The sequence below is a fragment of the Zootoca vivipara genome, chromosome 2 (assembly GCF_965207765.1).
Source record: "Zootoca vivipara chromosome 2, rZooViv2.hap1.1, whole genome shotgun sequence".
NCBI lineage: Eukaryota > Metazoa > Chordata > Lepidosauria > Squamata > Lacertidae > Zootoca > Zootoca vivipara.
Window position 1 is genome coordinate 17,175,040 of NC_142584.1, and position 25,937 is coordinate 17,200,976.

General features: G+C 48.3%; 1 protein-coding gene across 3 annotated transcripts in view; it reads left to right on the forward strand.

The window, feature by feature from the left end:
• Window positions 1-25,937, forward strand: part of RAB11FIP4 (RAB11 family interacting protein 4) — a 193,962-nt gene that overhangs the window by 46,111 nt on the left and 121,914 nt on the right. For all 3 annotated transcript variants that reach the window (XM_088661381.1, XM_035103841.3, XM_035103842.3), the window contains exons 2-3: window positions 10,719-10,806; window positions 21,809-21,897. In XM_088661381.1, the coding sequence (XP_088517507.1) occupies window positions 10,719-10,806; window positions 21,809-21,897 (177 nt within the window). The remainder of the gene's footprint in view (window positions 1-10,718; window positions 10,807-21,808; window positions 21,898-25,937) is intronic.

Here is a 25,937-nt window from a genome sequence, read left to right on the forward strand (position 1 = left end):
CAGGAGAGGTCCTAGAACAGGACAGTTTGTGAGCCCTTAGGAAAGTCTGGTTACTAGGACCCAGCATGGGTTTCCCAAAAACAATTTGTGTCAGATAAATCTCATTTCTTTTTGGATAGAGTTACAAGCTTGGTGGACCAGGGGAACGCTGTGGATGTAGTGTATCTTGATTTCAGTAAGGCTTTTGACAAGTTCCCCATGATATTCTTGTGATTTGGATGTGTGTGTGTGTGTGTTGAGAGAGGGACAGAGAAATTTCCACAACACACATACTCTTCCTCTGCATGCAGAAAGTTCCAGGTTCAATTTCCCAGCATCAGGTAGGGTTGGAAAAGACCCTTATCTGAAGTCCTGCAGTCACTACTTGAGAATGTAGACAGGAGGGAACTTGATGCATCAATGAGATGATCACTGTAGGGCAGCTTGCTATGTTCTCTGTGTAGCTGAGGAGCCCACCAAGAGGATAGATATATGAAGGTGATGGTCTTCCCATCTTTCTCTCCACTACCTGGTATTCAGAATTATACTGTCACCCATGGATTTCTCTAATTCTTTAGAAGCCATCTATGTTGCTATGTGGCTGTGAATTCTACCAGTTATTACACGCCATGCGATGGAGTACATCCTTTCGTCGCTCCCAAGCCTCCTGTCAATCGGCTTCACTGGGCAACCTTGAATTCTAGTATTATACCGCATCCCTCTCTGTGTCAAGGCATCTTCTCCACCCACATCCCTCTGGTCTCTCACTCTCAGGGAAACTTTTGCACTGCTGGTCTCAAAACGCACCACCCACAAGCCAAGCTGAGCTTTATTTTATTCTGCTTTCGCATTTTGGAAGAGGCACAGCAATTACCCCAGAGGAGGCTTCTGAAGGTAGTATTTATGGATGTGCATCTCTTCTTACGGGGTTCCCTAATCCATTTATTTCATCCCCACAGAGCCAGTTCTGCCTCTTCTAGAAATGGCTGGGGGTGTTCAGCAACATTTGGAAGGTCATGGTGTATCCACACTTCATGCAGAGCCCTAAAATGAGTGACAACGGCTCCAGCTCTTGGGTTAAGAGTGTTTCTCTGTCCCTTCCTGCTGGATCCTGCCCACAGCTCCATTTCCTAACCCATCAGAGAGGCCTGCTACCACTTGCAGTTTACTGCCGAGATCTATTCACATCGGTGCCCTTGATATATATTTCTTTTTTCATCTCCCTTCCAAAATCTTTTGTTTTGTTTTAAAGATCTTTGGACTTCAGTGGGGAGCTCCTCCTCTGACTCCCCCACAACCCTCTTTGATGAGCCGTCCATGTAATTCTGTTTTTTTTAACTGCTCCCCAAAGGCACTGTGAGGTTCTCTTTTGGCCTTTGACTTGTCAGCCGCTTCTTCATCTTTACATCCATGCAAAATCAATTACAGGCCTGCTGGCTTGTTAACAAAATCTCTGCTATTAATTGAACGGAGAGGAAAGGCGCCATCGGGAAGCTTGGCCACACAGATGCCTCTCGGTAAAGGGACCCCTGACCATTAGGTCCAGTCGTGACCGACTCTGGGGTTGCGGCGCTCATCTCGCTTTATTGGCCGAGGCCCTGTGGAACACCTTCCCTTCAGATGGGAATAAGCAATTATCTGACTTTTAGAAAACATCTGAAGGTAGGCCTGTTTAGGGAAGTTTTTAATGTCTGATGTTTTATTGTGCTCTTAATTATGTTGGGAGCTGCCCAGAGTTGCTGGGGAAACCCAGCCAGATGGGCGGGGTATAAATAAAATATATTATTATTATTACTATTATTATTCTTTATTATTACAAAGTCATTATCAAATTTCCCCCTTAAAAGTCAAATTGTGGGGCGTGTGCCCCATGTTGGGAACCACGGCTCTAGAAGTTAAATCACCCTGAGGAATGGGAGGGGATTCATTTCACCTTGGGAACATCCATGAAAGAGAAATACCAGTCTCCACAATATGGCTACTATGGAACCATCTAGAACAGTGATGGGCAACCTTTGGAGCTTGGTGTGTCAAAATTCGCCAAAAAACCGAGCATAACTCGGGTGATGTGTCACTTCGAGAAAAAAACCACAATTTCACGATATTTATAGTTTAAATAACAAAAAATGTATAATTGTTTCCCCTTTAAAAAGGGAAAAGGGGAGGTAAAAAAAATTATTACAGGTTTTTTTTAAAATAAAAAAAGATTTAAAAAGGAAAAAAAATAAGGCAAAACCCAGAGGTCTTTCCCAGTGGAACTCTGGGCTCAGGCCTTCCTCCAATGGGTCTTCCTCAAAAAAGTTCAACAACTTTTGACCTGAATCCCCCAAAAGGGGGTAGATCACTGCCAGTTTTTAACTCTGTGAGTAGATCGCAGTCTCTTGGGAGTTTGCCACCCCTGGAATAGAAGAACCAGGTAACGTTTTTTTTTAAAGGCCCATTTTGGGAGGCTTCGGGTCAAAGTTGTTGAGTGTTTTCAGGGAGGAGGTAAACTTTTGAGCTTTTTTAAAGGGAAGCCACATCTGTTCAGCTTCTTTGGGGGGAGCCAATGATCTACCAGTGATCTACCGCAGACGTCCAGTGTTCTACCGCTAGATCACGATTTACCTGTTGGACATGCCTGTCCTATTCCCTTGCCCAAATATGTATGGCTCAGAAAAGGGTCACCAAAAAGATTGAGGCAATAAAGCAGCTCTTCTGTGAGGAAAGTCCAAAATGGCTCAGATGGGGGGGGGTGTGCATCTTCAGGGTGCACAAGTCTACAGATTATTTTAAAAGCTATTTGACAAAAATCTTAGGCTTGAAAATAAGGGGAAATGAAAACTACCTATTTCTGGGGACGAAGTCGCACGGTCTGGATGACAAAATAGAGACGATGAGCGCGGCCCTGGCCAGGACCAGAACCGAGAGGGCGCACTGGGTCATGAGCTGGTTGCGCTCAGGCAGGGCGGGCACGGTGGTGGCCACGCTGCCCACCCCACTCGCATTGCTGCTCAGCGCCTCCTCGCCGTCAGGGGAACCGCTGCTGCCCAGGGCGGGTGCGGCGTCATGGCCGCTGGGCGCAGTGGAGGCAGAGGACGGTGGCGGCGGCGCTGCCGGCGAGGATGGCAGTGGCGGCGGCCTCAGGACCCCCTGAGCTGGGAGCGCTTCCCTGCCCCACAGCGCGGCCAGCAGCAGCAGGGGCACGCACGCCAAAGTCTGATCTCTCCCTCCGCGAAGCACTTGACGGTGCCGCCTTCTGCAGCCTGCTCTTGGGCCGCCAATCCCCAGCGCCCGTGCGAAGCGGTCGCATCAACCAATCCAGCCGCCGCCTTGAAAAACGCGGAGGGGGATTGGCTAGGCGAGGTTGCTGACGCGCCCAAGGCACGCACCGCCCTTCTCGGTGCTGGGAGGAAAGAGAGAGCGTCACGGAGCTGCCGAGCAGAAGCTGTGCTGCCCTTAAGTTGCTCTCACTTGCCCTATACCTGTTTCACCTCGGCACGTGGCCGCGTGTCACCTAAAATGGCTATGCGTGTCAGTGGTGACACGCGTGTCATAGGTTCGCCATCAGTGATCTAGAAAATTAAATTGAGCTCTGAAATCCATGAGCGTTGTGGTGTCCTTTTCAAAGCATTATACTGGATACCAGAGATGGTTCTTCCAGATATGGTGGTCTCATTCCACAGTCCCCATCCACTGTGCTCTCGGCGCTGTGTTTTCCTTTAGTCATCTGCTAAAACAGGAATTTATTAAACAACATTGTGGGTTTTCTCTTTTCTTCCCTTTGTAAAGTGTGATGTACAAAAGTGACTCCCACCCCCCCTCACCATTTTATTGTTCTGTTTATGGTTCTTATGCTGCCTATAAAGCCCAAACTTTATAAATAAAGTGTCTGAGTTCCAAAGGAACAGTATTTTTTTAAAAAAATATTCTTAATGAATACAAATGTCTCTAATCTACTTTCCCAAACTTCAAATAAAACCTGGAAAATGTACTGGTTGATGGCATTTACTTCTTTTATTAGGCAACTAGCTAGCCCTGTCACGCGCTGCTGTGGTTTATTTGAGTGATTTCCCCTACCCTGTGCCGATCCATGACGTATCCCTGTGATTCCTCCACTTCTCCCCTCACCCCGGCTTATCCCTGTGATTCCCCCCCTCTCCTCCGTCCAACCCCCCTCCCTGGGTTATCCCTGTGACCTGTTCATTTTGCACACAATCATTCCCCCAATGCGCGTGTTCTGTAAAATTTTGCCCTGTCCCAACCCTGACTCCCCTACCCACATGTGTTATGTGAAATAACATTTATTCTACCCAAAGGCATGGCCTTGTAAAAGGCCCATACAGTGGAACCTCGGTTTACGAACACAATTGGTTCCAGAAGTCTGTTCATAAACCGAAGTGTTCGTAAACCGAAGTGAACTTTCCCATTGAAAGTAATGGGAAGTTGATTAATCCGTTCTAGACGAGGAAAAACACCCCCTAAAACGGATTAACCGCTTTGCTCCGATGCCTTTGCGGAGGCCGGGGAGCGTTTCCGCGACTGGGCTGCAGCCACGAAAGCGGTCCCCGGCCTCCGCAAAGGCATCAGAGCAAAGCCCCAGCCTCCGGAAGGCATCGGAGCCGGGACTTCGCTTCCGGAGGCTGGGGCAGGCCCCTACCTCCACTTGGCAATGTTGGGCCTTGTTGCTGCAAAAGGCCTGTTTTCAGTTGGTTGCTGTGGAATTTTGTGGTATCATCTGGTGGCGCGGCTTTCGAGGCAGCAGTGGGCGATCTGCCTTTCTATTGCCTAGCAACCGTCCTGTTACCTAGCAACCAAGGGTTGCCTAGCAACTCACTTGTCGCCTAGCAACATCCGTTGCCTAGCAACTGCCCATTGCCTAGCAACCGCCCTGCTGCCTAGCAACCACCCATTGCCTAGTAACCGCCCGCTGCCCAGCAACCAATGGTTACCTAGCAACCGACTTGTTGCCTAGCTACCACCTGTTGCCTAGCAACCACCCGTTGCCTAGCAACCAATGGTTGCCTAGCAACCGACTTGTCACCTAGCAACCACCCGTTGCCTAGCAACCACCCGTTGCCTAGCAACCATCCGTTGCCTAGAAACCAATGGTTGCCTAGCAACCGACTTGTCGCCTAACAGCCGACCTGTTGCCTAGCAACCAATGGTTGCCTAGCAACTGACTTGTCGCCTAGCAGCCGCCCATTGCCTAGCAACCACCAAGCTGCCTAGCAACCACCCGTTGCCTAGCAACCACCCGTTGCCTAGCAACCATCCGTTGCCTAGCAACCAATGGTTGCCTAGCAACCGACTTGTCGCCTAGCAACCATCTGTTGCCTAGCAACCATCAAGCTGTCTAGCCTAGCAATGGGTGGTTGCTAGGCAACAAGTTGGTTGCTGGAAACCGTCCTGTTGCCTAGCAACCGTCCGTTACCTAGCAACCGTCCATTGCCTAGCAACCACCCATTGCCTAGCGGACATTCAGCGGTCGCGCTCCTGGAGGTCTTTACATTTTACATTTTTACATCTTTACATTTCCAAGGGGTATTTGTACTTGTGTTAAACATTTTTGCTAACTTAAGGTAAAGGGACCCCTGACAATTAGGTCCAGTCACGGACGACTCTGGGGTTTCGGCACGCATCTCGCTTTACTGGCCGAGGGAGCTGGTGTACAGCTTCCGGGTCATGTGGCCAACATGACTAAGCCACTTCTTGCGAACCAGAGCAGCGCACGGAAATGCCGTTTACCTTCCCATTGGAGTGGTACCTATTTATCTACTTGCACTTTGTGCTTTCGAACTGCTAGGTTGGCAGGAGCTGGGACCAAACAACGGGAGCTCACCCCGTTGCGGGGATTCGAACCGCCGACCTTCTGATCGGCAAGCCCCAGGCTCTGTGGTTTATCCCACAGTGCCACATGTGTTCCTTACCTACTAACTTACTAGGAGTCAAATACCACCAGTACAGCTGCGGGAGGCAGTGGAAGACAGGATTGCCCGGCGTGCTCTGGTCCATGGGGTCATGAAGAGTCGGACACGACTAAATGACTAAACAACAACATCCCACACTTTCCTTTTCCTAAACCCAGTTTCTCTTTCTCCTCTTGAATAAGCAGTCTGCCTAGCATTTCTTAGCAGCAGAGTCACTCGCTGAAGGGAACAAACTGCTGAAGCTTTTGCCCTGCAGTGCTTTCAAATTCGTTTGGGTTGGCTGTCAGCAGAACTCCCACACCAGCAAATGTTGCTTTGGGTGCCACCAGCCTCCTCTTTTAGGAGGGACACCCCCCAAAAAAACCCTACTTCCAGCTACTTGCCAGAAGCGCACCATCACATACATTCAACATCGGGAGAAGGAAAAGCAGAAGGAAACCCTGTGGAGGATTGAGGCATAGATTTTGAAATCTATGACACAGCCAATATGTGTTCTGAAAGCAAACCCTGCAGGCACAAGAATAGGCTGTCAGGGAGGTGACAGTCCAGAAGGCTGGTGGCCTAACAGGAAGCCGGGGGGGGGGGCTGGAGTTTGCTGCTGAGGCCAAGCATTGGGTTGTCAAGCCCAGAGCTGGAGCTTCTGCTTGTAACTTGAAGCCAACCTGATATTTGGGACTGCAATTCCCATCAGCACAAACTGATGGGCATCATCATGCCTGGATTTAGGTTTGATGAGGCCCTAAGCTACTGAAGGTAATGGGGCCCTTTATATGCCCAGCTGTCCTTTGTCAACAACAAATTGTCACTGTTTTTTTGTTGTTGAATATATGCTATATGGTAATTTATGGACCTAATAGGTATCTAAAGCCATTTGCACATAACCATATATGTATTTTATCAAAGTAATTGTTGAACTGAAATACAATTAAGAAGTATGTGAATAGGGTTGCCAGACTCAATCGTGGACAGGACTCCTGTGCCTTTAATTGCCCTGCTCTCTTTTGAGTCTGGAAACCTTAAAGAGAAACGAGCAGACCCTTTGCTTGGAAATTAAACAAAGGGTCTGCTGGTTTCTCTTTAAGGTTTCCAGACTCAAAAGAGAGCAGGGCAATTAAAGGCACAGAAGTCCTGTCCACTATTGAGTCTGGCAACCCTATATGTTAATCGTGAAATGCAATTAAGAAGAAGTATATTAATAGTGAAATAATTATTAAGCTCTAACTTAAAATGATTTTTTACTCATAACAAACTTAATCATGCAAACACATTGGCATTTGTCAATAACAAAAGTTCCTTTAGAAACACAATTTACAAAGACTCGTAATCTAGTCTCTAGAAACTTACTATAACATGAAATAAGAGTAGGCATAAATATATGATTTGAACCTCTCATGAGCAGCGTGGAAACTCACAATCAGGATAGATTGCTAAGGGTCTTTGTCACTGGTACAAAATGCTTGCACTTGGTGCATAACCTGACAAATTCCTTTAAACCGGCAGCTGTCCATGGTGCTGAATTGTGATTGTGTTCTGCTATGAGACTGACTGCTATGGGATGTGGGTGGCACTGTGGTCTACACCACAGAGCCTAGGGCTTGCCAGTTCGAATCCCCACGACGGGGTGAGCTCCCGTTGCTCGGTCCCTGCTCCTGCCAACCTAGCAGTTCAAAAGCACGTCAAAAGTGCAAGTAGATAAATAGGTACCGCTCTGGCAGGAAGGTAAACAGCATTTCCGTGTGCTGCTCTGGTTCACCAGAAGCAGCTTAGTCATGCTGGCCACATGACCTGGAAGCTGTCTGCGGACAAACGCTGACTCCTTGGCCTATAGAGCGAGATGAGCTCCACAACCCCAGAGTCATCCGCAACTGGACCTAATGGTCAGGGGTCCCTTTACCTTTACCTTTATGAGACTGATTACCATAAATTCCACACACAGAGGCACACGCTGTGTCACATTCTGAAGGAATATGAGCTCAATATTAGTGTTATGTTTGGGTGTCAGGGAATAGTCTGAAGATGAGGACGGGGGAATGCATTGCATGGCAGACCAGCTTCTCTCCGATGGAGAGCTGGAGGGGGAAGAGCTGCCCACCCCTTGTCCACAGCATGTCCAGAAGCAGAGAGAAAGAGAGAGAAGCTGAACAGTTTGGGGAGGAGTTACCCAGTTACAAGATAATGACAAGGGAGCCGGGAGGGAGGGGGCAGCTGGCAGCTAGCAGAGACGTCACTTGAGAGTGTGGGTGACCCCCCCCCAAACACGGACTCAGAGGTCAGAATGTATCAGACAGCAAAGGAGGCAGAGGGAGGGAGGGACTTCCCGTTGGTGCCTTAATTGCTGCGGAAGCTGGAAGGAGAATTTAGAGTAGCCAACTGCCCTCCTTGCGGAGAGCTGTGTATTTGTGCTTGCAACATGATGCTGTAATAAAAGGACTCTAAATATATCAACTGCTCGTTGATTCTTATCTGTGAAGCTACCAAAGGGTTTTCATTGACCACTGTTCACGTTTGCTGCCAAATGCAAGCTATCCTGCTCAGGAGCTTGGGGTGTGTGTGTGTTTCCACATAAAATGCAACGTTGTCTGTGCAAAGCGACACTTTATTCCTCCCTTCCCATTGGACATTGCAATGGTCTGATCCAGGAAAGTATTGCTCATCTCTGCCTCTGGCACTATCCGTATCTAACCCCATAATTGCAACACACGGCTGCAGTGTGTGTCTTACTCAGCCGGGTATCTAGATGATCACAACTGCCTCCCTTCACATGCTAAACATGCCTGCTGCAGGGATTGAAAACATCCCATTTCTTCGATATTTTTGTGATTCATTTGCTGAAGGGGTTTACCATGAAGTCAGCAGAAGGGGCATCATGCCCAATGACCATAGCAGACTTGAGCAGTATCTCCATCCCCTGTTCAGATTAAGACTCCAGGAAAATGAATGTGCAAAGCACTCCTCCTCATTGCTTTATCTGAGGGTTGTTGTTTTTTTTAAAGTGTGTGGTGGTTTTGCTCACATTTTTTAAACTGGAAAACTGAGAATCTAGGTCATGTCTGTATTCAGCAGCTGCCTATGCCTTGAGCTTGGCTTCTTGCTCTGTGGTGAAATGTTTATGCCCATGTTTCTTCCTTTCAGAAACTCGGGGGTGGGGTGGGGCAGTTCCATGCCATTCCAACTTGTAAAGTTTTCATTATTATTTCCAGCTGAGGATCCCTGTTTCCAGTGGAAATTTCCCATTGGCAATAATAGTCCCACAATATGTGGGCCTTTCAGTAATGACACAGGGCCTAGACAGAGGCCCCTCCCCAAAAGAAGCTTCACAGCAAGGCTATATGACCCAGTATCTGCAGGTGAAGCTGTTTGTTCACCGGACTTGCAGCCCCTTCTCAACATTATCGCCATGCTCTTAACTTGCACCTTTTCAGCCTGAGGGCTGCATTCTCTCTCAATGAATGTTTCCTGGGTGGTGGTGACCAAGGCAAAAGCGGGGCAGAGCAATGGATGTAAATTTTACCTTAATAAAGGTAATGACTGTCGCATCAGGAGAGGCTGACCAGGTCTTCTCCCAATGCGACATTCACACGCAGCATCTCCTGGCTCTGTGCGACAAAGGGTGACTTCCTGCCAGGCCTCCTCGGCCTCCTCAAGATTGGGAGGGCTGAGCCCCATCCCAGCAGACATCAGTGTGTGTGTGTGTGTGTGTGTGTGTGTGTGTGTGTGTGTGTGTGTAGAAACCTCTGTAACGGATCGCCCCAGGATGGAAGATTTATTACACCCTGGATTAGAAAGAGTTAATCCACCTCCAGCTTAACTGACAGGGACGGTGCCCGGTTTAAAAAGGAGGGAATAACCTTTTTGGCAGCAGGAAGAGGGGGAGGTTGGTGACGAAGGGAGAAGAAGAAGGGTGTGGGGCCAGGAGAGTGGTGGTTTAGGTTAGGCTTAGGATAACTTGAAGTTAAAGTCTGACAGAGTTGATGTATAACTGTAACTAAGATTGTAAACTTATGCATCGTTAAGAAAAGAAAAACTTATGTTCTCAAGAAAATAAAATTCATCTTCTTTTTGTGCCAAAGAGTATCGTCTTGGTTATTCCAGCAGCGTATTAAAACTCACAGAGGTGGAGACTCAGAATAGGGCAAAACTTACCTAAGGAAAAAGGGAGGGGCAGTATGGTGAAAACCTAGAGTGCCACAAGTTTGCCAGGGTGATATGGCAGACTGATACAGTGGGGATCTGAGTTGAGGGAGTCCCTGTTTTGTAGGCAAGAGGTTGTTCATTCAAATAGCCCTGAGTGTTTGTGAGATCAGGCCACGAAAGCTGGAATTAGACTCCCTTTACTGAAAAGCCCAGAATTGAGGGGTTTATTTTAAGGCGTAAGGAATTGAGTGGGGATTGCTTTACCCTTGTATCCTTTCGTCTCATAATCTATTGGCAACGTCGGCAAGGGGGTTCGTCGCAACCTCAGCCCCATAGAGTTGGTGCAGCTGCCCTGAGGCCTTCATTTTAACCAAGTGCATCTCCCACAGATGAAACATAATGCGAGAGGGTGCTCTCTCCTCATATCCAGACCACTCCCAAGATCAGCCATGATGTTCCATTCTCTCCATTCATTCATTTCTCTCAGAGCCACTTTATTAAGTAAGCGGCAAAGCATGCCAGCATGAACAAATGATGCCTGGTTAAAATGTCTTGAATTCACATTCTGGTTCCCTCTGGACTCCTCCTTTTCGGGTGAGAACAAGACAGGAGTTAAATCATCCTTAAGATATGCTAAGCTGTTGTAAGTGTTGCCCATTTCCTAATCCTTTGTTTTATTTCACTTATTTATTTTAGGTGGAAAAATTTGCCAAATACTTGGATCCTAATGATCTAGGCAAGATCAACTTCAAAGATTTCTGTCACGGAGTGTTTGCCATCAAAGGTAGGCATCATTGTCATTCTTTGCCTCCCACAAATCTGCTCCAGGAGGTTGAGAGAAGCCCAGGAACAGATCTGATGGGTAAGAGGGGAGGGGAAATTCTGTTGCGCAAGTGGAAGTCCTTCCCAAATGGTTCAACTTTGCTCCATGCAAAGTTGTGTGCCCAAAGCAGAAGCTGCTGAAATGAATGATCCATGTCTGTTTGGCAGAGTGTTCCCTGAACTTCAGAATCAATGGCACTGTTGCTGAGTTTCTACCTAGTGGAAAACACCTCCCCTGATTGCAAAGTTATTAGTGTCCAAAATCAATTGAGGGCAACTGCATAATCTGAGAACGGCTGTGTTTATTGTGTGTTTATTGGTGGTGACTTTGCGTTTTACAACTTTGAGTAACAATTATGAGATAAACACTGGGATCTGGCATGCTAGGAATGGGTTCCCAAACCTCATTGCTGAAGCATGCTTGCGTGCCTTAAGAGGGGCGCCAAAATGACTTGTGGAGAAAAACATTCTCTCTTTTCCGCCTTCAGGCTCGATACTCCTAGCACTGTGCATCTCAAAGTACAATCAGGTAGACAGTCAATACCCTTCCTTCCTGTCTCACGGTGATGCATTAATTCCACACATTGGCATTTTCTAGGCTGGCAGCCAAGAGTGTGTCTGCATTAGGAAAACATATGTATCCGTGTCGGAAGCAAGCCTGGGTTAATGCATTCACCCGTCTGTATTGTGCTCCCCATGTGAACCTCCCAGGGGGCCTGTTAAATATAAAGCAGCAGCTGACGTGATGCTCATGGATAAGCAGCATCATGCCCAGTTAATGGTCTTGGAAGAGCCTGTAGCGCATTGGTTGATCCTCTCAGGCTCAATCGCTGGTGTCTTCAGTTAGGGGCCAGCAGAGAGGCTAGCCTAAATCTTGTAGAGCCACTGGCAGTCAATGGAAACATTGCTGAGCTGAATGGACCATGGTCTGATCATGTTCCAAGTTCCTATGTCCTAATAATAATAATCCTCTATAATAATATCCAAGTGTCTCTGCGTCCAGTCCCTGTGTCCGTGGGATTGCGCTACTGCGCATGTGCCCCATGGACAGCCGTTGGGACTTGGAGCGCAGAGAGTTCGGACGTCGCAAGCAGTTTCAGCCCCTCATTCCCTATCTGTATCCCCCGCCCCAATTTGCTCCTCCTGCGCCCTGCATATGCTCAGAGGCTGCCGTGACCATGCTCTGCTCCCATGCCGACTCCATAACTGCCCCGGAGACTCCTCATGCCCAGCCCCGCCTTGCTGCTCTGGGGCTTCCTCTCTGCCTTCCACTCACAGACAGACAGACAGACACACGCTGCTCGCCTGCCAGAGGAAGGGAGGCTGGCCAGAAACAGGAAACGCTATTCGCCGCTCTGATGACAGTTTAACCATAGCTGCCAAGTTATCCCCTTTTTTAAGGGATTTTCCCTTATGCTGAATAGGCTTCCTCGCGAGAAAAGGGAAAACTTGGCAGCTATGGTTTAACCCACCTCTTCCGGACCTCCAGAGGCTGCCTCAATTTAACACGAGGACCTCCCTCTCGGGATGTATAGACTAATTAGTTGGGGTGGGAAGCGGCTGTTCTAGCACTCGTTAATTTAACGGGCTTAATGATACTAGTAATAATAATAATGTGTAGAGCACATTGCAATATTCCAAGCAGAAGATAACTAGAGCATGCACCACTCTGGCAAGACAGTCTTCTGGCAGGTAGGGTCTCAGCCTGCGTACCAGATGGAGCTGATAAACAGCTGCCCTGGATACAGAATTAACCTGCGCCTCCATGGACAGCTGTGAGTCCAAAATGACTCCCAGGCTGCGCACCTGGTCCTTCAGGGGCACAGTTACCCCATTCAGGACCAGGGAGTCCTCCACACCCACCCGCCCCCTGTCCCCCCCAAAACAGTACTTCTGTCTTGTCAGGATTCAACCTTGATCTGTTAGCCACCATCCATCCTCTAACCGCCTCCAGACACTCACACAAGGACCTTCACCACCTTCATTGGTTCTGATTTGAAAGAGAGGTAGAGCTCAGAGGGAGAGGGCGACTGAATTGCCACTTTGGGAAGCAGGATGCTGAGCTCGATGGAGCTTTGGTCTGTTCCTGCAGGTTGCTGCTTAGTGCAGACCTACTGAACTTCATGAAAGAAGGACACAATAGATAGCAGACCCTCTGAGTGTCTCTCTTTTCCAGGGACAGTCCCGGATTTACAGAAGCCATCCCGGTTTCTTATTTGATCTGGGAATGTCCCGCTTTTCCTTAGGACGTCCCTATTTTCATCAGAGAAATGTTGGAGGGTATGGAGTTAAGCGACTCCCTGAGCCAAGAAGATAAATAACTATACAACTTTTAGAAGACATCTGTATAGGGAACTTTTTTAATGTTTAATGTTTTGTGATGTTTTTATATATGTGGGAAGCTGCCCAGAGTGGCTGGGGCAACCCATTCAGATGGGCAGGGTAGAAATAAAATTATTATTATTATTATTATTATTGAATAGGATGTCTCTGTTTTCATTGGAGAAATGTTGGAAGGTATGAGACAGATACACACACACACAAGCTGCAAAAAGACAAGTGTAAGCTCATGGAATAGGGTGGGAATAGAAAAGCAGCAATTTCTGTGTTATGCTATGCCAGGCACGTCCAACAAGTAGATCGTGATCTACCGGTAGATCACTGGAAGTCTGTGGTAGATCACTGGCTCTCCCCAAAGAAGCTAAACAACTTTGGCTCCCCTAAAAAAAGCCCTGCAACCCCCCAAAACAGGGCTGTCCTCCTCCCTAAAAAAGCTTAACAATTTGACCTAAACCCCCCAAAACAGGGCTTTCCTTCCTAAGAAAAGCTCAACAACTTTGACCTAAACCCCCCAAAAGGGAGTAGATCACTGCCAGTTTTTAACTCTGTGAGTAGATCGCAGTCTCTTGGGAGTTGGCCATCCCTGTGCTATGTCATCCCACCCTGGCAGCCATTTTGTGTTAGACTATGCCTCCATGGCAGCCATTTTGCGACTGGCACTTCCTGATGGCATTATGAGCACATTTGTGAAGCCTTTGTCTGTCCAAAGTCTATCTTCTTTCTTCTAAACATGAGAGATATGAATGGTTGTAGTTAAGCATCCATTGCCTTTGTAAGCCTTTGGATAAAGGGCCTTCTTTGTTGTTGCTGGTGCTGCAAGGTTGTGTTATGAAAAGATGGGTATGAGCAATGACTGGTAACACTGTCTCTGTGGTGAATTACAGCCACAGATGCCCTCCGTGACACCAGTTGGCAAAGCTTCCGGCTTACCGTGTGATTGCTTGCCTCTCCTCATTTCCCAATAACTCACTTTAACGAATGTGCCCCCTTGTCTCGCATGGTGAGCTTGGCATTGTGCGTGAAGCTCATTTAGGCTCTAAAGACTCTCCTGAGATGCAGTGGCACAAGGTAGCTTGGTGACAAATGAGCTTTTGTCATTAACATCCAAAGGGTACAAACAGAAAATTAAACTGCCTTCTGCAACAAGTCCATGGAAAGGACCCCTGTACAGAAAAAGAAAGAAAGAAAAACACCTAGAAATACATTGTTATAATTACTGTCTAAAATGAAGAGTCGTTGCTTGCGAAACTAGCTTAATAGCCTCCTATTTTGCACTTATACAAGCTTCCTCCTATTGGGGTTCTTTGGGGAAATCACCAATAGTCGAGGAAATGCTATCTCTGTAAGTAGTCCCCGGTGGTCCACACATCCACAATGGTTTGTGCGTTTCTGGAGTTTCAGCCTTGAAAACCTTCTATTTATGTGTCTAAGTGAATCTGCAGTTAAGAACAGAAGAACACAAGGAGAGCCTACTGGATCAGACCCATCTAGTGCAGCACCCTTTTCTCCTAGTGGCCAACCAGGTGCCTATGGGAAACCAGAAATCAGAATCCAAGAACAACTTATACTACTACTTTATTGAAAAGCTTGTGAGCTGCTTTGATGGAGGGTGCAAATGCAATTGAAATTCTACTCAGTATTGATCCAGATTAGATTCCAATGTATAGTTAGCAGAGTAACAACTTAAACACATTGCAGGATTTCCAAAAAATAGACCAGAAGCAATTCTATTTCATCCAGCAGAGCTTTACTGCTACCGAAGGCAAATGAGCATAATGGTCACAAATCCAATACATTCAGGATTGGCACTGTCCATAAGAAATCCAGTTGAAGCAGACTTAACTTAGACTTACAGTAACTTATAATAAGTCTAAACCTTAACACCGGGCATAGACAAACTCCACCCTCCAGGTGTTTTGGGACTACAACTCCCATCATCCCTAGCTAACAGGACCAGTGGTTAGGGATGATGGGAATTGTAGTCTCGAAACATCTGGGGGGCCGAGTTTGCCTGTGCCTGCTTAACACTAAGCATACTATGTGCAGAACACCACACCAGAAGGAAATGAGATAGAAAGAGAAAAGTGAAACCCTGGCTCCTTCTGGCCTTACTTTTGTAGTCAGCATGACCTTGACAGAAAGAGATAAGAGAACCAGTTAAACCATGATGTTTTATTCTATTTTTAATCTGTTGGGAGCCACCCAGAATGGCTGGGGAAACCCAGCCAGATGGGTGGTATAATAATAATAATAATAATAATAATAATAATAATAATAATAATAATAATAATAATAAATAAATAATAAGCTGTACTCAGCTTCTTTGAAGGAATAACCCAAACATCACGAACCTTCTGCTTGTTTCTTTCACACAGAGAAGCTTCCAGGACCCTCTTGAATTAGGCATAATAGGAAAGAACTCTACATGTCGGATCAATACTTTCTGCGCTAGGAAATGCAAACTGACAGTAAATGTGTCTAAAACTGAGTACTGGTCCTTTGGGGCAGAAAGCAAGGAAATCCACAGTAGGTGCTGCCAGAGTCAAAGACCGGCAGAACCAACCAATTCTGGCTAGAGGTGGAATCCTGGAGCAACACTATTGCTCACAAGCCACACCTTAGTCAAACCAGTTTTGGGATGCAGTCAGTACTAGGTGGTCAGCTCTGACATCTAACCGCATAGCTGCCAAGTTATCCCTTTTTTACAGGGATTTTCCCTTATGCTGAATAGGCTTCCTCGCGAGAAAAGTGAAAACTTGGCAGCTATGATCTAACCTCACCAGCTCAAGGAAGATGCAATGGTTGGATTGTCCTTAGGAAAGGGAAATGCTTTGCTGTTTGACGGAATCGTCTCATCCCATGATTTCTAAAGCTGCCTCTTTCTAGAGATTTTGGCACCCCACTATGGAAAACATTGCTGTCAGTCTTGGTTCTTTCCGACCCATATTCTTTTCTTGCATGCAGCTGTTTAAAAGAAACAAATTAATGCCCTTACTAGCAGGCTTCCTCACAACCATCACTTAGCATTAGAAGAGGTGGGTCCTTCGCTGCCTGGAAGAGGCTCCTCAGAATGGATCATAAAATGCGTTTGGCATCTGCTTCCTCATTTCTCGTCCTGTATGCCAAAAAGAAAGAGGCGGGCACACAGAAGGGGCCCCCTGCAACCAGGGTTATTATACCGTCAAAGCTGTTCTCAGTCCTAAACAGCTCCATGCGCTTTGTCTATAATTCTCCCCTAAAGCCCCTCCTCCTCCTCTCTCTCCCCACCTCTGCTTTGAAACCTGGAGTGAATAATCTGCATAATTTGGTGGCGTGATTCTCACTTTTCCTGACAACTCCATGGTGCTTTTTATTTGTGGCTCCCCTGCTTTGCAGGATGTCACGGTCAAAAAGACTGTTACAAAAGTTGGGTGCTGCCTCCTCTCTCTGCCAACTGGTGGCAAGATGCCATGGAGTTCCGGGTACTCAGCCAGGGTCTCTATTCCTTTGGAGAACTGAGACATAGCAGAGACTGCTGTAACTTTAAGAAATATGGCTTATTCACCTATTTACACCTGCAGCGTGGGTGGCGCTGTGGTCTAAACCACTGAGCCTCTTGGGCTTGTCAATCAGAAGGCCAGCGGTTCAAATCCCTGCAATGGGGTGAGCTCCCGTTGCTCTGTCCCAGCTCCTGCCAACCTAGCAGTTCGAAAGCATGCCAATGCAAATAGATAAATAGGTACCGCTGCAGTGGGAAGTTAACTGGCATTTCCATGTGCTCTGGCTTCCATCACGGTGTTCCGTTGCGCAGAAGTGGTTTAGTTATGCTGTCCCCATGACCAGGAAAGCTGTTTGTGAACAAACGCTACCGGCTCCCTTGGCCTGAAAGCGAGATGAAATCCACAAACCCCCATAGTTGCCTTTGACTGGACTTAACCGTCCAGGGCAGGGATCCCCAGACTATGGGCCAGAGGCCGGATACGGCCCAAAGGCCTCTTTTATCCGGCCCGCGACAACCCCTGCTCTTTCCGGTGCGGCTGCCCACTTCCGGGTCGGAAAAGCGCCGGAAATAGCTTGTGCGCATGCGCACACAACATTTCCGGTGCACTTCCGAGGCGGAGGAGGTCCGTGAGCATGCGCACAAGCTATTTTCGGTGCCTTTCCAACCCGGAAGTACACCGGAAATAGTGTGTGCGCATGTGTATGGGTGTGCGCTCCCACGCACTAGCCCGCCATGCGATCCGTGCTGTGGGCACCAGCCCGAAGCCGGGTAAGTTTGGGGACCCCTGGTCCAGGGGTCCTTTACTTGCAGTCTGCATGGAGGGAGTCCAGTTCTTACATCATGATCATTTCAAGAGGGATTTGTACGCTACCATCTGCCAGCCTGCTCAAGATGGATTTCAGTCTTCTTTCCAGTCGTCTTCTTCTTCTCAGCACACCTTGCTAACAGACTCTTTTCCTATCACCTCACACCCAGTTACCCTGGAAACCTTCCAAACCCCCAGTCTCTGCTCACACCTCACAGCAATTGGAAGGACAGTTCTCTCGTATTGCCCTGCATCCTTTCTTAATGGCCCTAGCTTGGCCAGATCTGGGTGGTTTTTTTTTTTTTTTTGCATAATCTATCTCAGGAATTCCTCTGCAGCTTGTATTTCTCCCTTCACACCCCAAATAACCCCAAATCCTACCATTTATTAATTTCTAGTGTTTAGGAGAGGGTGGGTCCCCCTCCCAAATCTATAACACCACATACCTTTACTCGGGAATCAAGTGGAAAGGGAGAGGCCAGAAAGCAATTGCAGCCTTCCTGGGGTTCATTGATTTCAGAAGAGACAGAGATTTTCACAGTTTGAACAGCGGGGGCTGTTGCTCACTGGTTTTCAAAGCAACCTGCCTCCTCCTTTTGCAAAAGCTCAGTGCTTTAAAAAAATAGAGAGAGAGAGAGAATTGGTCTTTCTGATGGACTTGGGAATTGGGCACCTTCGTTCCATTTTTGTACTTGGGTCCTTAGAATAGAAACACAGACATGGATTAAAAAGAAGGAAAAACCACGACCCTGAGTTTCTAACACGCTTGTTAGCAGAAGCAGAGAGAGCATTAACTACCTCCCAGAGGCAATGGCTCTTGTAAAGTCTGGCTCAGTGGAGGAGTAATGCTTTGCATGCAAAAGCTCCCAGGTCCAATCCCTGGCCTCTCCAGGAAGGGCTGGGGAAAGCTCCATTCTGCACTTTAAACAGTTATGTTACTTATACCCCGCCCATCTGGCCAGGCATCCCCAGCCACTCTGGGTAAAGGTAAAGGTAAAGGGACCCCTGACCATTAGGGCCAGTCGCGGACGACTCTGGGGTTGCGGCGCTCATCTCGCTTTACTGGCCGAGGGAGCTTCCGGGTCATGTGGCCAGCATGACTAAGCCGCTTTTGGCGAACCAGAGCAGCACACGGAAACGGCGTTTACCTTCCCGGCGGAGCGGTACCTATTTATCTACTTGCACTTTGATGTGCTTTCAAATGGCTAGGTTGGCAGGAGCTGAGACCGAGCAACGGGAGCTCACCCCGTCGCGGGGATTCGAACCGCCGAGCTTCTGATCGGCAAGCCCTAGGCTCAGTGGTTTAACCCACAGCACCACATTAAAACATTAAAAACTTCCCTAAACAGGGCTGCCTTCAGATGTCTTCTAAAAATCAGATAGTTGTTTATTTCCTTGACATCTGATGGGAGGGAGTTCCGCAGGGCGGGTGCCACTACCGAGAAGGCCCTCTGCCTGGTTCCCTGTAACCTCACATCTTGCAGGGAGGGAACTGCCAGAAGGCCCTCAGAGACATATCTCAGTGTCCGGGCTGAACAATGGGGGTGGAGAAGCTCCTTCAGGTATACTGGGCCGAGGCCGTTTAGGGCTTTAAAGGTCAGCACCAACACTTTGAATTGTGCTCAGAAACGTACTGGGAGCCAATGTAGGTCTTTCAGTGTTATATGGTCTCAGCGGCCACTCCCAGTTACCAGTCTGGCTGCCACATTCTGGATTAGTTGTAGTTTCCAGGTCACCTTCACAGGTAGCCCCACTAGAGCACATTGCAGTAGTCCAGGCAGGAGAGAGAGTGTGCCCTGTTCACCTCGCAGAACTACAATTCCCAGGGTTCCATGAGAATATGGCAGTGGCCTAGCATCGGCTGCCAGCACCCAGCTGGAGGGCGGCATAAAAAGGATGCAACAGCTCACGACGTCCTGCTAGCCCCAGAGGCTGGAAGGGTGCCGTGAGGTATGCACCCACAAAAAACCTACACCCTGGGTGGCAGCCACCAATGCCCTCCATGCTATGCCTCTGGAGCATGTGACCTCTGTTGTTGCTCTGTCTGCTGTCCAAGGTCAAGACCTTGGTTCTTTCTTCCTAAGTTTCTTTAAGATGGTCTTGAGCCTGGCAGCCCTTCAAATAAAGGACTCATAGAATCATAGAACTGTAGAGTTGGGAGGCACAGCAAAGGTCATGTAGTCCATACAGGACCCTCCGCAGAAAGGGTTTCCTTTTGCCAAGTAGGACACATCATGGCCCTTAGTGTAAGTACAGTATAGTACACCTCTGACCAAGTGAAGTCTGGGAGAAAACTCTGTAGACTGTATGTTTGACTCAGAACTGGTACCTTGACATGCAGCACTCTCCTTTCTGCCACAAATTCTGCTGTGTGTCTTACTGTCTCCTCTTGCCGCTGCGATCCCATCACTCCTCTGCCTCACTAACTTCCTTGGCTTTCATTCATCTATTGTATTAGAATGTTCGAGCTAGCTTTCATCTCAAACGACTTCATTCACTCGCTGCTCTGTAATCTTTCATCTCTGCTTCAGCCATTCAGTTCTGTCTTGCCCCCTCTCCTTGTTAGACAGAAGCAAAGCCTCCACAAGCCTCTGTTCGGCTCCCTCGGCCCTTATCTCTGGAGTTCCCTTACTATTGACATTTATTCTGCTGCTTCTCTGTCTGCATTCATTTCACTTCTTAATTCTTACCTCTTTCTTAGGCTTTTCCTAGATACCATTTCCGTTCACGGTTGATGTCTTCTTGTTCGGCTGCTTGACCATCCCTTCTGTTCCCCTCAAGTGTTTAAGATGGTGCTGTTTTGTTAATTTTAAAATGCCTAGCAGTAGGTGAGATATAAATAAAAGACACAGAGATAAAATAGTTGTAGCAGCAGCAGCAACATAGGGCCGCAGTTTGGGGATGCCTGGCCTAACTACTGTTGTCTATGCTCTGGTAACCTCGAGGTTAGATAACGGCAATGCGTTATACGTAGGGCTGTCTCTGAAAACAGTTTGGAAACTTCAGCTAGTGCAGAATTCAGCAGCCAGGTTGCTCACCGGAGTAAGATGGTTTGCGCATATTACACCGATCCTGGTCCAACTGCACAGGCTACCAATTTGTTTCCGGGCCCAATTCAAAGTGCTGGTTTTGACCTATAAAGCCTTAAGCAGCTCAGGGGCTGCAATACCTTAAGGACCGCCTCTTTCCATATGAACCTGAGATCATCTTCTGAGGCCCTCCTTCATGTGTCCCCTCCTCAAGAGGTCCAGAGGGTGGCAACACGAGAACAGGTCTTCTCTGTAGTGGCTCCCTGTCTATGGAATGCTCTCCCCAGGGAAGTTCGCCTGGCGCCTTCATTGAACACCGTTAGGCATCAGGCAAAAACATTCCTTTTTAACCAGGCCTTTGGTTGATCTGATTGACATCCTATGCCCTTTTAAAATGTGGCTCTTTGGGGGGGAGGTGTGTTATTGGGTTGTTGTTTTTATTTTGATTATATATATTGTAGTTTTTATGTCGATCTTTTCTGTGAACCGCCTCTGGGTATAGGGCGGTATATAAATTCAATAAACAACAACAACAACAACAATGTATGTGGGGATGGGGTTGAGCCTCATCGTCCCCCTCTGCAGTGGTGGCAGACCTCCTCCTGACATGTGCGACATCGCATGCATGATGCCATTCACATGCGACGAGCACCCCCCCCCAAAAAAATCCTGGGCGGAACTCAACACCTCTGTAGCAGCAGGAACAACAGCTTGTGCTATTGCTACTACCCATCTCCACTAGCCCCAAAGGCTATGTTGGAGAGAGACAGTCATTCCCATAAACAACACTGGGAACAACATGGCAGTCGGGGATGGGGAGCATGGAGGATGAAGGCCCTGCTCCTGCCCCCACGCAGTGGCGGAGCTTCATGCTCCGGCATCGGGGGCGGGGCTGACACCTGTTCTGGGGATGGGGTGCGCCTCCCGGAGGGCTGTGGCACACCTCCCGGGGGCACGGCGCACCTCCCAGAGGGCCGTGGTGCATGTTCCGGTGGCGTGGCGTGCCTCCTGGAGGAGTTTGACACACGTTCCGGGGGCGGGGCGTGCATTTTTGGGGCGGGGCGTGCACCTGCGATGACGCCCCTTGGAGCCTGCCGCTCAGGGCGGCCCGCCCCCACCGCCCCTATCTTCCTACGCCCCTGGCCCCATGTGCTTGCAAACGGCGTAATGCCCCTGCTGCTACTAATTAATATTTGCAGTATCCCAAATGCTTCTTCACCTTCCCTCTAGCTGAGACACGCACACATGTTTCTATCCTAAACTATTGGAAGGAATGCAGTTCTGAACATCTTCTCCTTCTTATTTTTAGGCTGTGAAGAGTTACTGAAGGATGCATTGTCTGCTGAGGGCCTCGGACCTCGGCGCTATGAGACGGAGTATGTGGATTATTACTACCAGGTAAAAGGAGTCTCTGTTTTTAAAACCTCCCTGTGCAATTGGTCGGCGACGGGAAGTCGAGCATTCCAGCAATTTCTTCCACTTTGCACAAGGCCTCTTTCTGCTCATGTTACCCAGCTGCATTTACGGATAGTGGATATGGCAGTCATCAGCATTGGGGGAGCCAAGCAATTTATTTGAAAATTTGAAGGCGTTTCAATGGCCCTGAGTACTCAGTGTATTTCTGGGCTCTGAGACTTATCTCTGGGGACAAGAAGTGTTTCTTTCATGCAGATCAAGGTGCACAGGGTGGGGAACACCTTTGAGCAGCTGGGATACTGCAAAACTGAAAATTCTTTGTTGATGGAAACAGGGTTTGAGATGTAGGTTGCCCGACATGGTGGTTTCACAGTTGGGATATGAAAGTACTTATAACGTTTTGCGTAGCTTTTCTGACTTGAAGGCCTCTTGGTTTGGAGGAGGTTCTCTGTTGTCTAGTAGGTTGCACCAGATATGACAATGCGACCGCAACCATTGACTCAGTGGAAGTGCGATGGAGGTGCACACCCTGTTTCAATGCTGGTCGTAAACTAGATTCTAGTTGAGTGAGCTTTCCCCAAAACCAGATGTTTGCAGGTGGAAAGTTCTGCTTCAGTTATTGGTGGCACCTGACAGATGGATAGTGTGGTTCAAGACAACATCAGATGAAGTTTACTGAAGGGTGCACACACTCCTGAACCATCCTTCCATAATCTTTTGCACTCACAAGCAAGATAACCTGTAGTCAATAATAATAATAATTTATTATTTATACTCCACCCATCTGGCCGGGTTCCCCCAGCCACTCTGGGCGGCTTCCAACAAAACATTAAAATACAGGAATCAAACATTAAAAGCTTCCCTAAACAGGGCTGCCTTGAGATGCCTTCTAAAGGTCTGGTAATTGTTGTTCTCTTTGACCTCTGGTGGGAGGGCATTCCACAGGGTGGGTGCCACCACCGAGAAGGCCCTCTGCCTGGTTCCCTGTAACTTGGCTTCTCGTAGCGAGGGAACCGCCAGAAGACCCTCGGCGCTGGACCTCAGTGTCCGGGCAGAACGATGGGGTGGAGACGCTCCTTCAGGTATACTGGACCGAGGCCATTTAGGGCTTTAAAGGTCAACACCAACACTTTGAATTGTGCTCGGAAACGTACTGGGAGCCAATGAATGGAGCCAATGAATGGATTGTTTTCCCACTGTTTTGATGCATCCTGTTTGGGGGTGTGCATGCTCCCAGTCGAAGCAGTGGATGTGAATACAGTAAGTTAGGTAATTCATCTGGAATAAAGGGATGTGATTCAGTGGACAAGGAAGGGAGGCTTTCAGAATGCATGTCCATTGGGAACAGAGATCTTCGGTCTTCTCAAGCATATTTATTCTTCTAAAAGAAAGCTGAACCATAGCATTCCCTCTTGCTACAGTCTCACGTGTAGGTCTCTAAATGCATCAGGAACCACTGGTACAAGTAGGTGCTGTGGCTCTGTTATAAGAAAAAAAACTGCTCCTTTTCCCTTATGGGGTATCCAAGAGCCCATATAGAGTCCTTAAGTGTGTTCCCCATCGGTAGGAGAAAAGAACAGAGGCCAGCCTGAGTATATTGAGAAGCAAAGTGGCTAGTAAGCCTGTTCTTTATTAAAAGGGTCTGTTGTGTATTGAGTCAAAGGATTTTATATCTGTATTATTATTGTCTGTATTTGCATTAGGATAAAGTAACTGCCTTTTGGTTCCAGAGGGTACAGCTACTATTGGTTCATTTAAGCTGCTGTATTTGGATCCTCTGTCTTATTGGTTTCCTCCAAAAGGCAGCACTGTGATTGCTTGATATTGTTCCCTCCAAAATGTATCCCTTCCTAGCTAGTCCCCTGTCCCTATAAATGTAGCTTTCCTCTCCTCAGTCTTCAGTCTTGTTCACTTTAATAAAGAGCTGTTACTAGAGAACTGTCTCCAGCATGTTTTGTCAAGAGAGCTGAAATCACAAACCCCACGTCACAACAACTGGCGACGAGGATGGGATCCGGAATGCTGAGGAGCAGTTAAACACAACCCTGCCTCAGAGTCCGGATTGCAGCTGAGAACAAGACTCACTGGCCAGCTGAGAAGACGACCCTGCCCGCTAGGACAATGGAGAGTCCAAGGGTATTGGAGCCCTTCCAGCCATCAGAGCCCCACACCTGGGAAGACTACGTCGAACGCTTCGAGTTCTTTGCAGTGGCTCAAGGGATCACCGATGCCAGCAAAAGAAGGGCCACATTCCTGAGCTACTGTGGGCCCGAGACCTTCAAGCTGGCCAAGGCATTACTTGCTCCAGCGAAGCTGAGTGAGACATCTCTCAAAGATATTCTTGCCTGCCTAACAAGCCACTTGGCACCTACTGAGACCAAGATGGCCCGGCGGATGGAGTTCCATAAGAGGCAGCAGCATGCTGGGGAGTCTGTATCCACATTTCTGGCTGAACTCCGGAAGCTCGCTCAGCACTGCGGCTTCCAAAATCTGGAAGAGACTCTCCTGGATCGGTTTATTGGTGGTCTGAGCAGCAAGAAAGCCAGAAGACGCATCGTGGCTAAAGAAGAGGTTACCCTTGCTTCAGCCTTGAAAGAGGCCACCGCCACGGAGAATTATGAAAGAGAGGAGCTTGATGCCAGTCGCAAGGCCACTAAGCCACAGATAGAAGTTGCGCATGCCATGGACGAGCTAGAGGCTACTCCGAGCCAGAGCCCAGTCCGTGGGGTTGAGTCGGTGCGTCAGGCCTGCACAGTGCACAGAGATCGCCGAGGCAGTTGCCCAGGTTGTGGCGGAAACCATGAAAGGAAGAGTTGTCGTTTCAGGGATGCTATCTGCCGGACGTGCGGAAAGACGGGTCACATCGCCAGGGTCTGTAGATCGGCGGCGTCGGGAGCGACAGGAGCACCTAGACTGGAGCATCGCAGACCGCCCACAGCAACTCGTTTTCTAAAGGACTGCCACTACGTAACGGAGATCAACGGGGGGGCCGTGCAGTTTCCAGCGCAAGGCAAGGCACACGTCAAGGTGAAGATTGAGGGTCAGCAGTGCGACATGGAGGTGGACTCCGGATCCGCATTCACCATCGTGTCGGACCAGACCGCGAAGACATTCTTCCCCAGGGGTAAGTTGCCCCCTCTGGAGCCCTTTCCTGCAACCTTGCAGTCGTACTCAGCAGGCCGCATCCATGTTATGGGAATGTGTGCCGTGAGAGTACAGTTCCGGGACAAACAGGCTGTACTCAAACTGGTGATTGCGAAGGGCAGTCGCCCCAGTCTCCTGGGCACTGACTGGTTCCCTGCCCTGGGACTGAGCGCATGGTAAGAACAGCCAATCCGACTCAAACCAAGGCGAGTGCCATTTGCACTGCAACCCAAGATCGAGGCAGAGCTGGATAAATTGGTCAAGCAGGGAGTTCTCTCACCCGTGGACTCTGCTAAGTGGGAGACTCCAATCGTCACACCCCTTAAAGCAAATGGGGAAGTCAGGATATGTGCAGATTACAAATGTACTATCAATAAGGCACTCAGGGGAAACTCATACCCCATTCCAGTCGTATCACATCTGTTGGCTAAACTGGCTGGGGGCAAGGTGTTCGCCAAAATTGACCTGGCACAAGCTTACCAACAGTAACCCCACAATCAGCGGAAGCACAGACTATTGTCACACATAAAGGGGCGTTCAGAGTTAACAGATTACAGTTCGGAGTTTGTGTGGCCCCAGGGATTTTTCAAGGGCTCATGGAACGCCTGTTAAGAGGTCTGCCGGGGGTCTTGCCATTTTTTGATGATGTTTTGATTGCTGGAAAAGACCCACAGGAACTGGTTGCGCGTGTCCGTGCAGTGTTGCTCAAGTTCAAGGAGGTGGGGTTGCAACTGAAAAAAGAAAAATGCAGTTTTGGGGTGCCAACTGTGGATTTCTTGGGGTTTAAAATTGATGCATCAGGCATCCACCCCACAGATGCTAAGATTAAGGCCATCATCGAGGCACCACGACCACAGAACAAGACGGAGTTGCAGTCA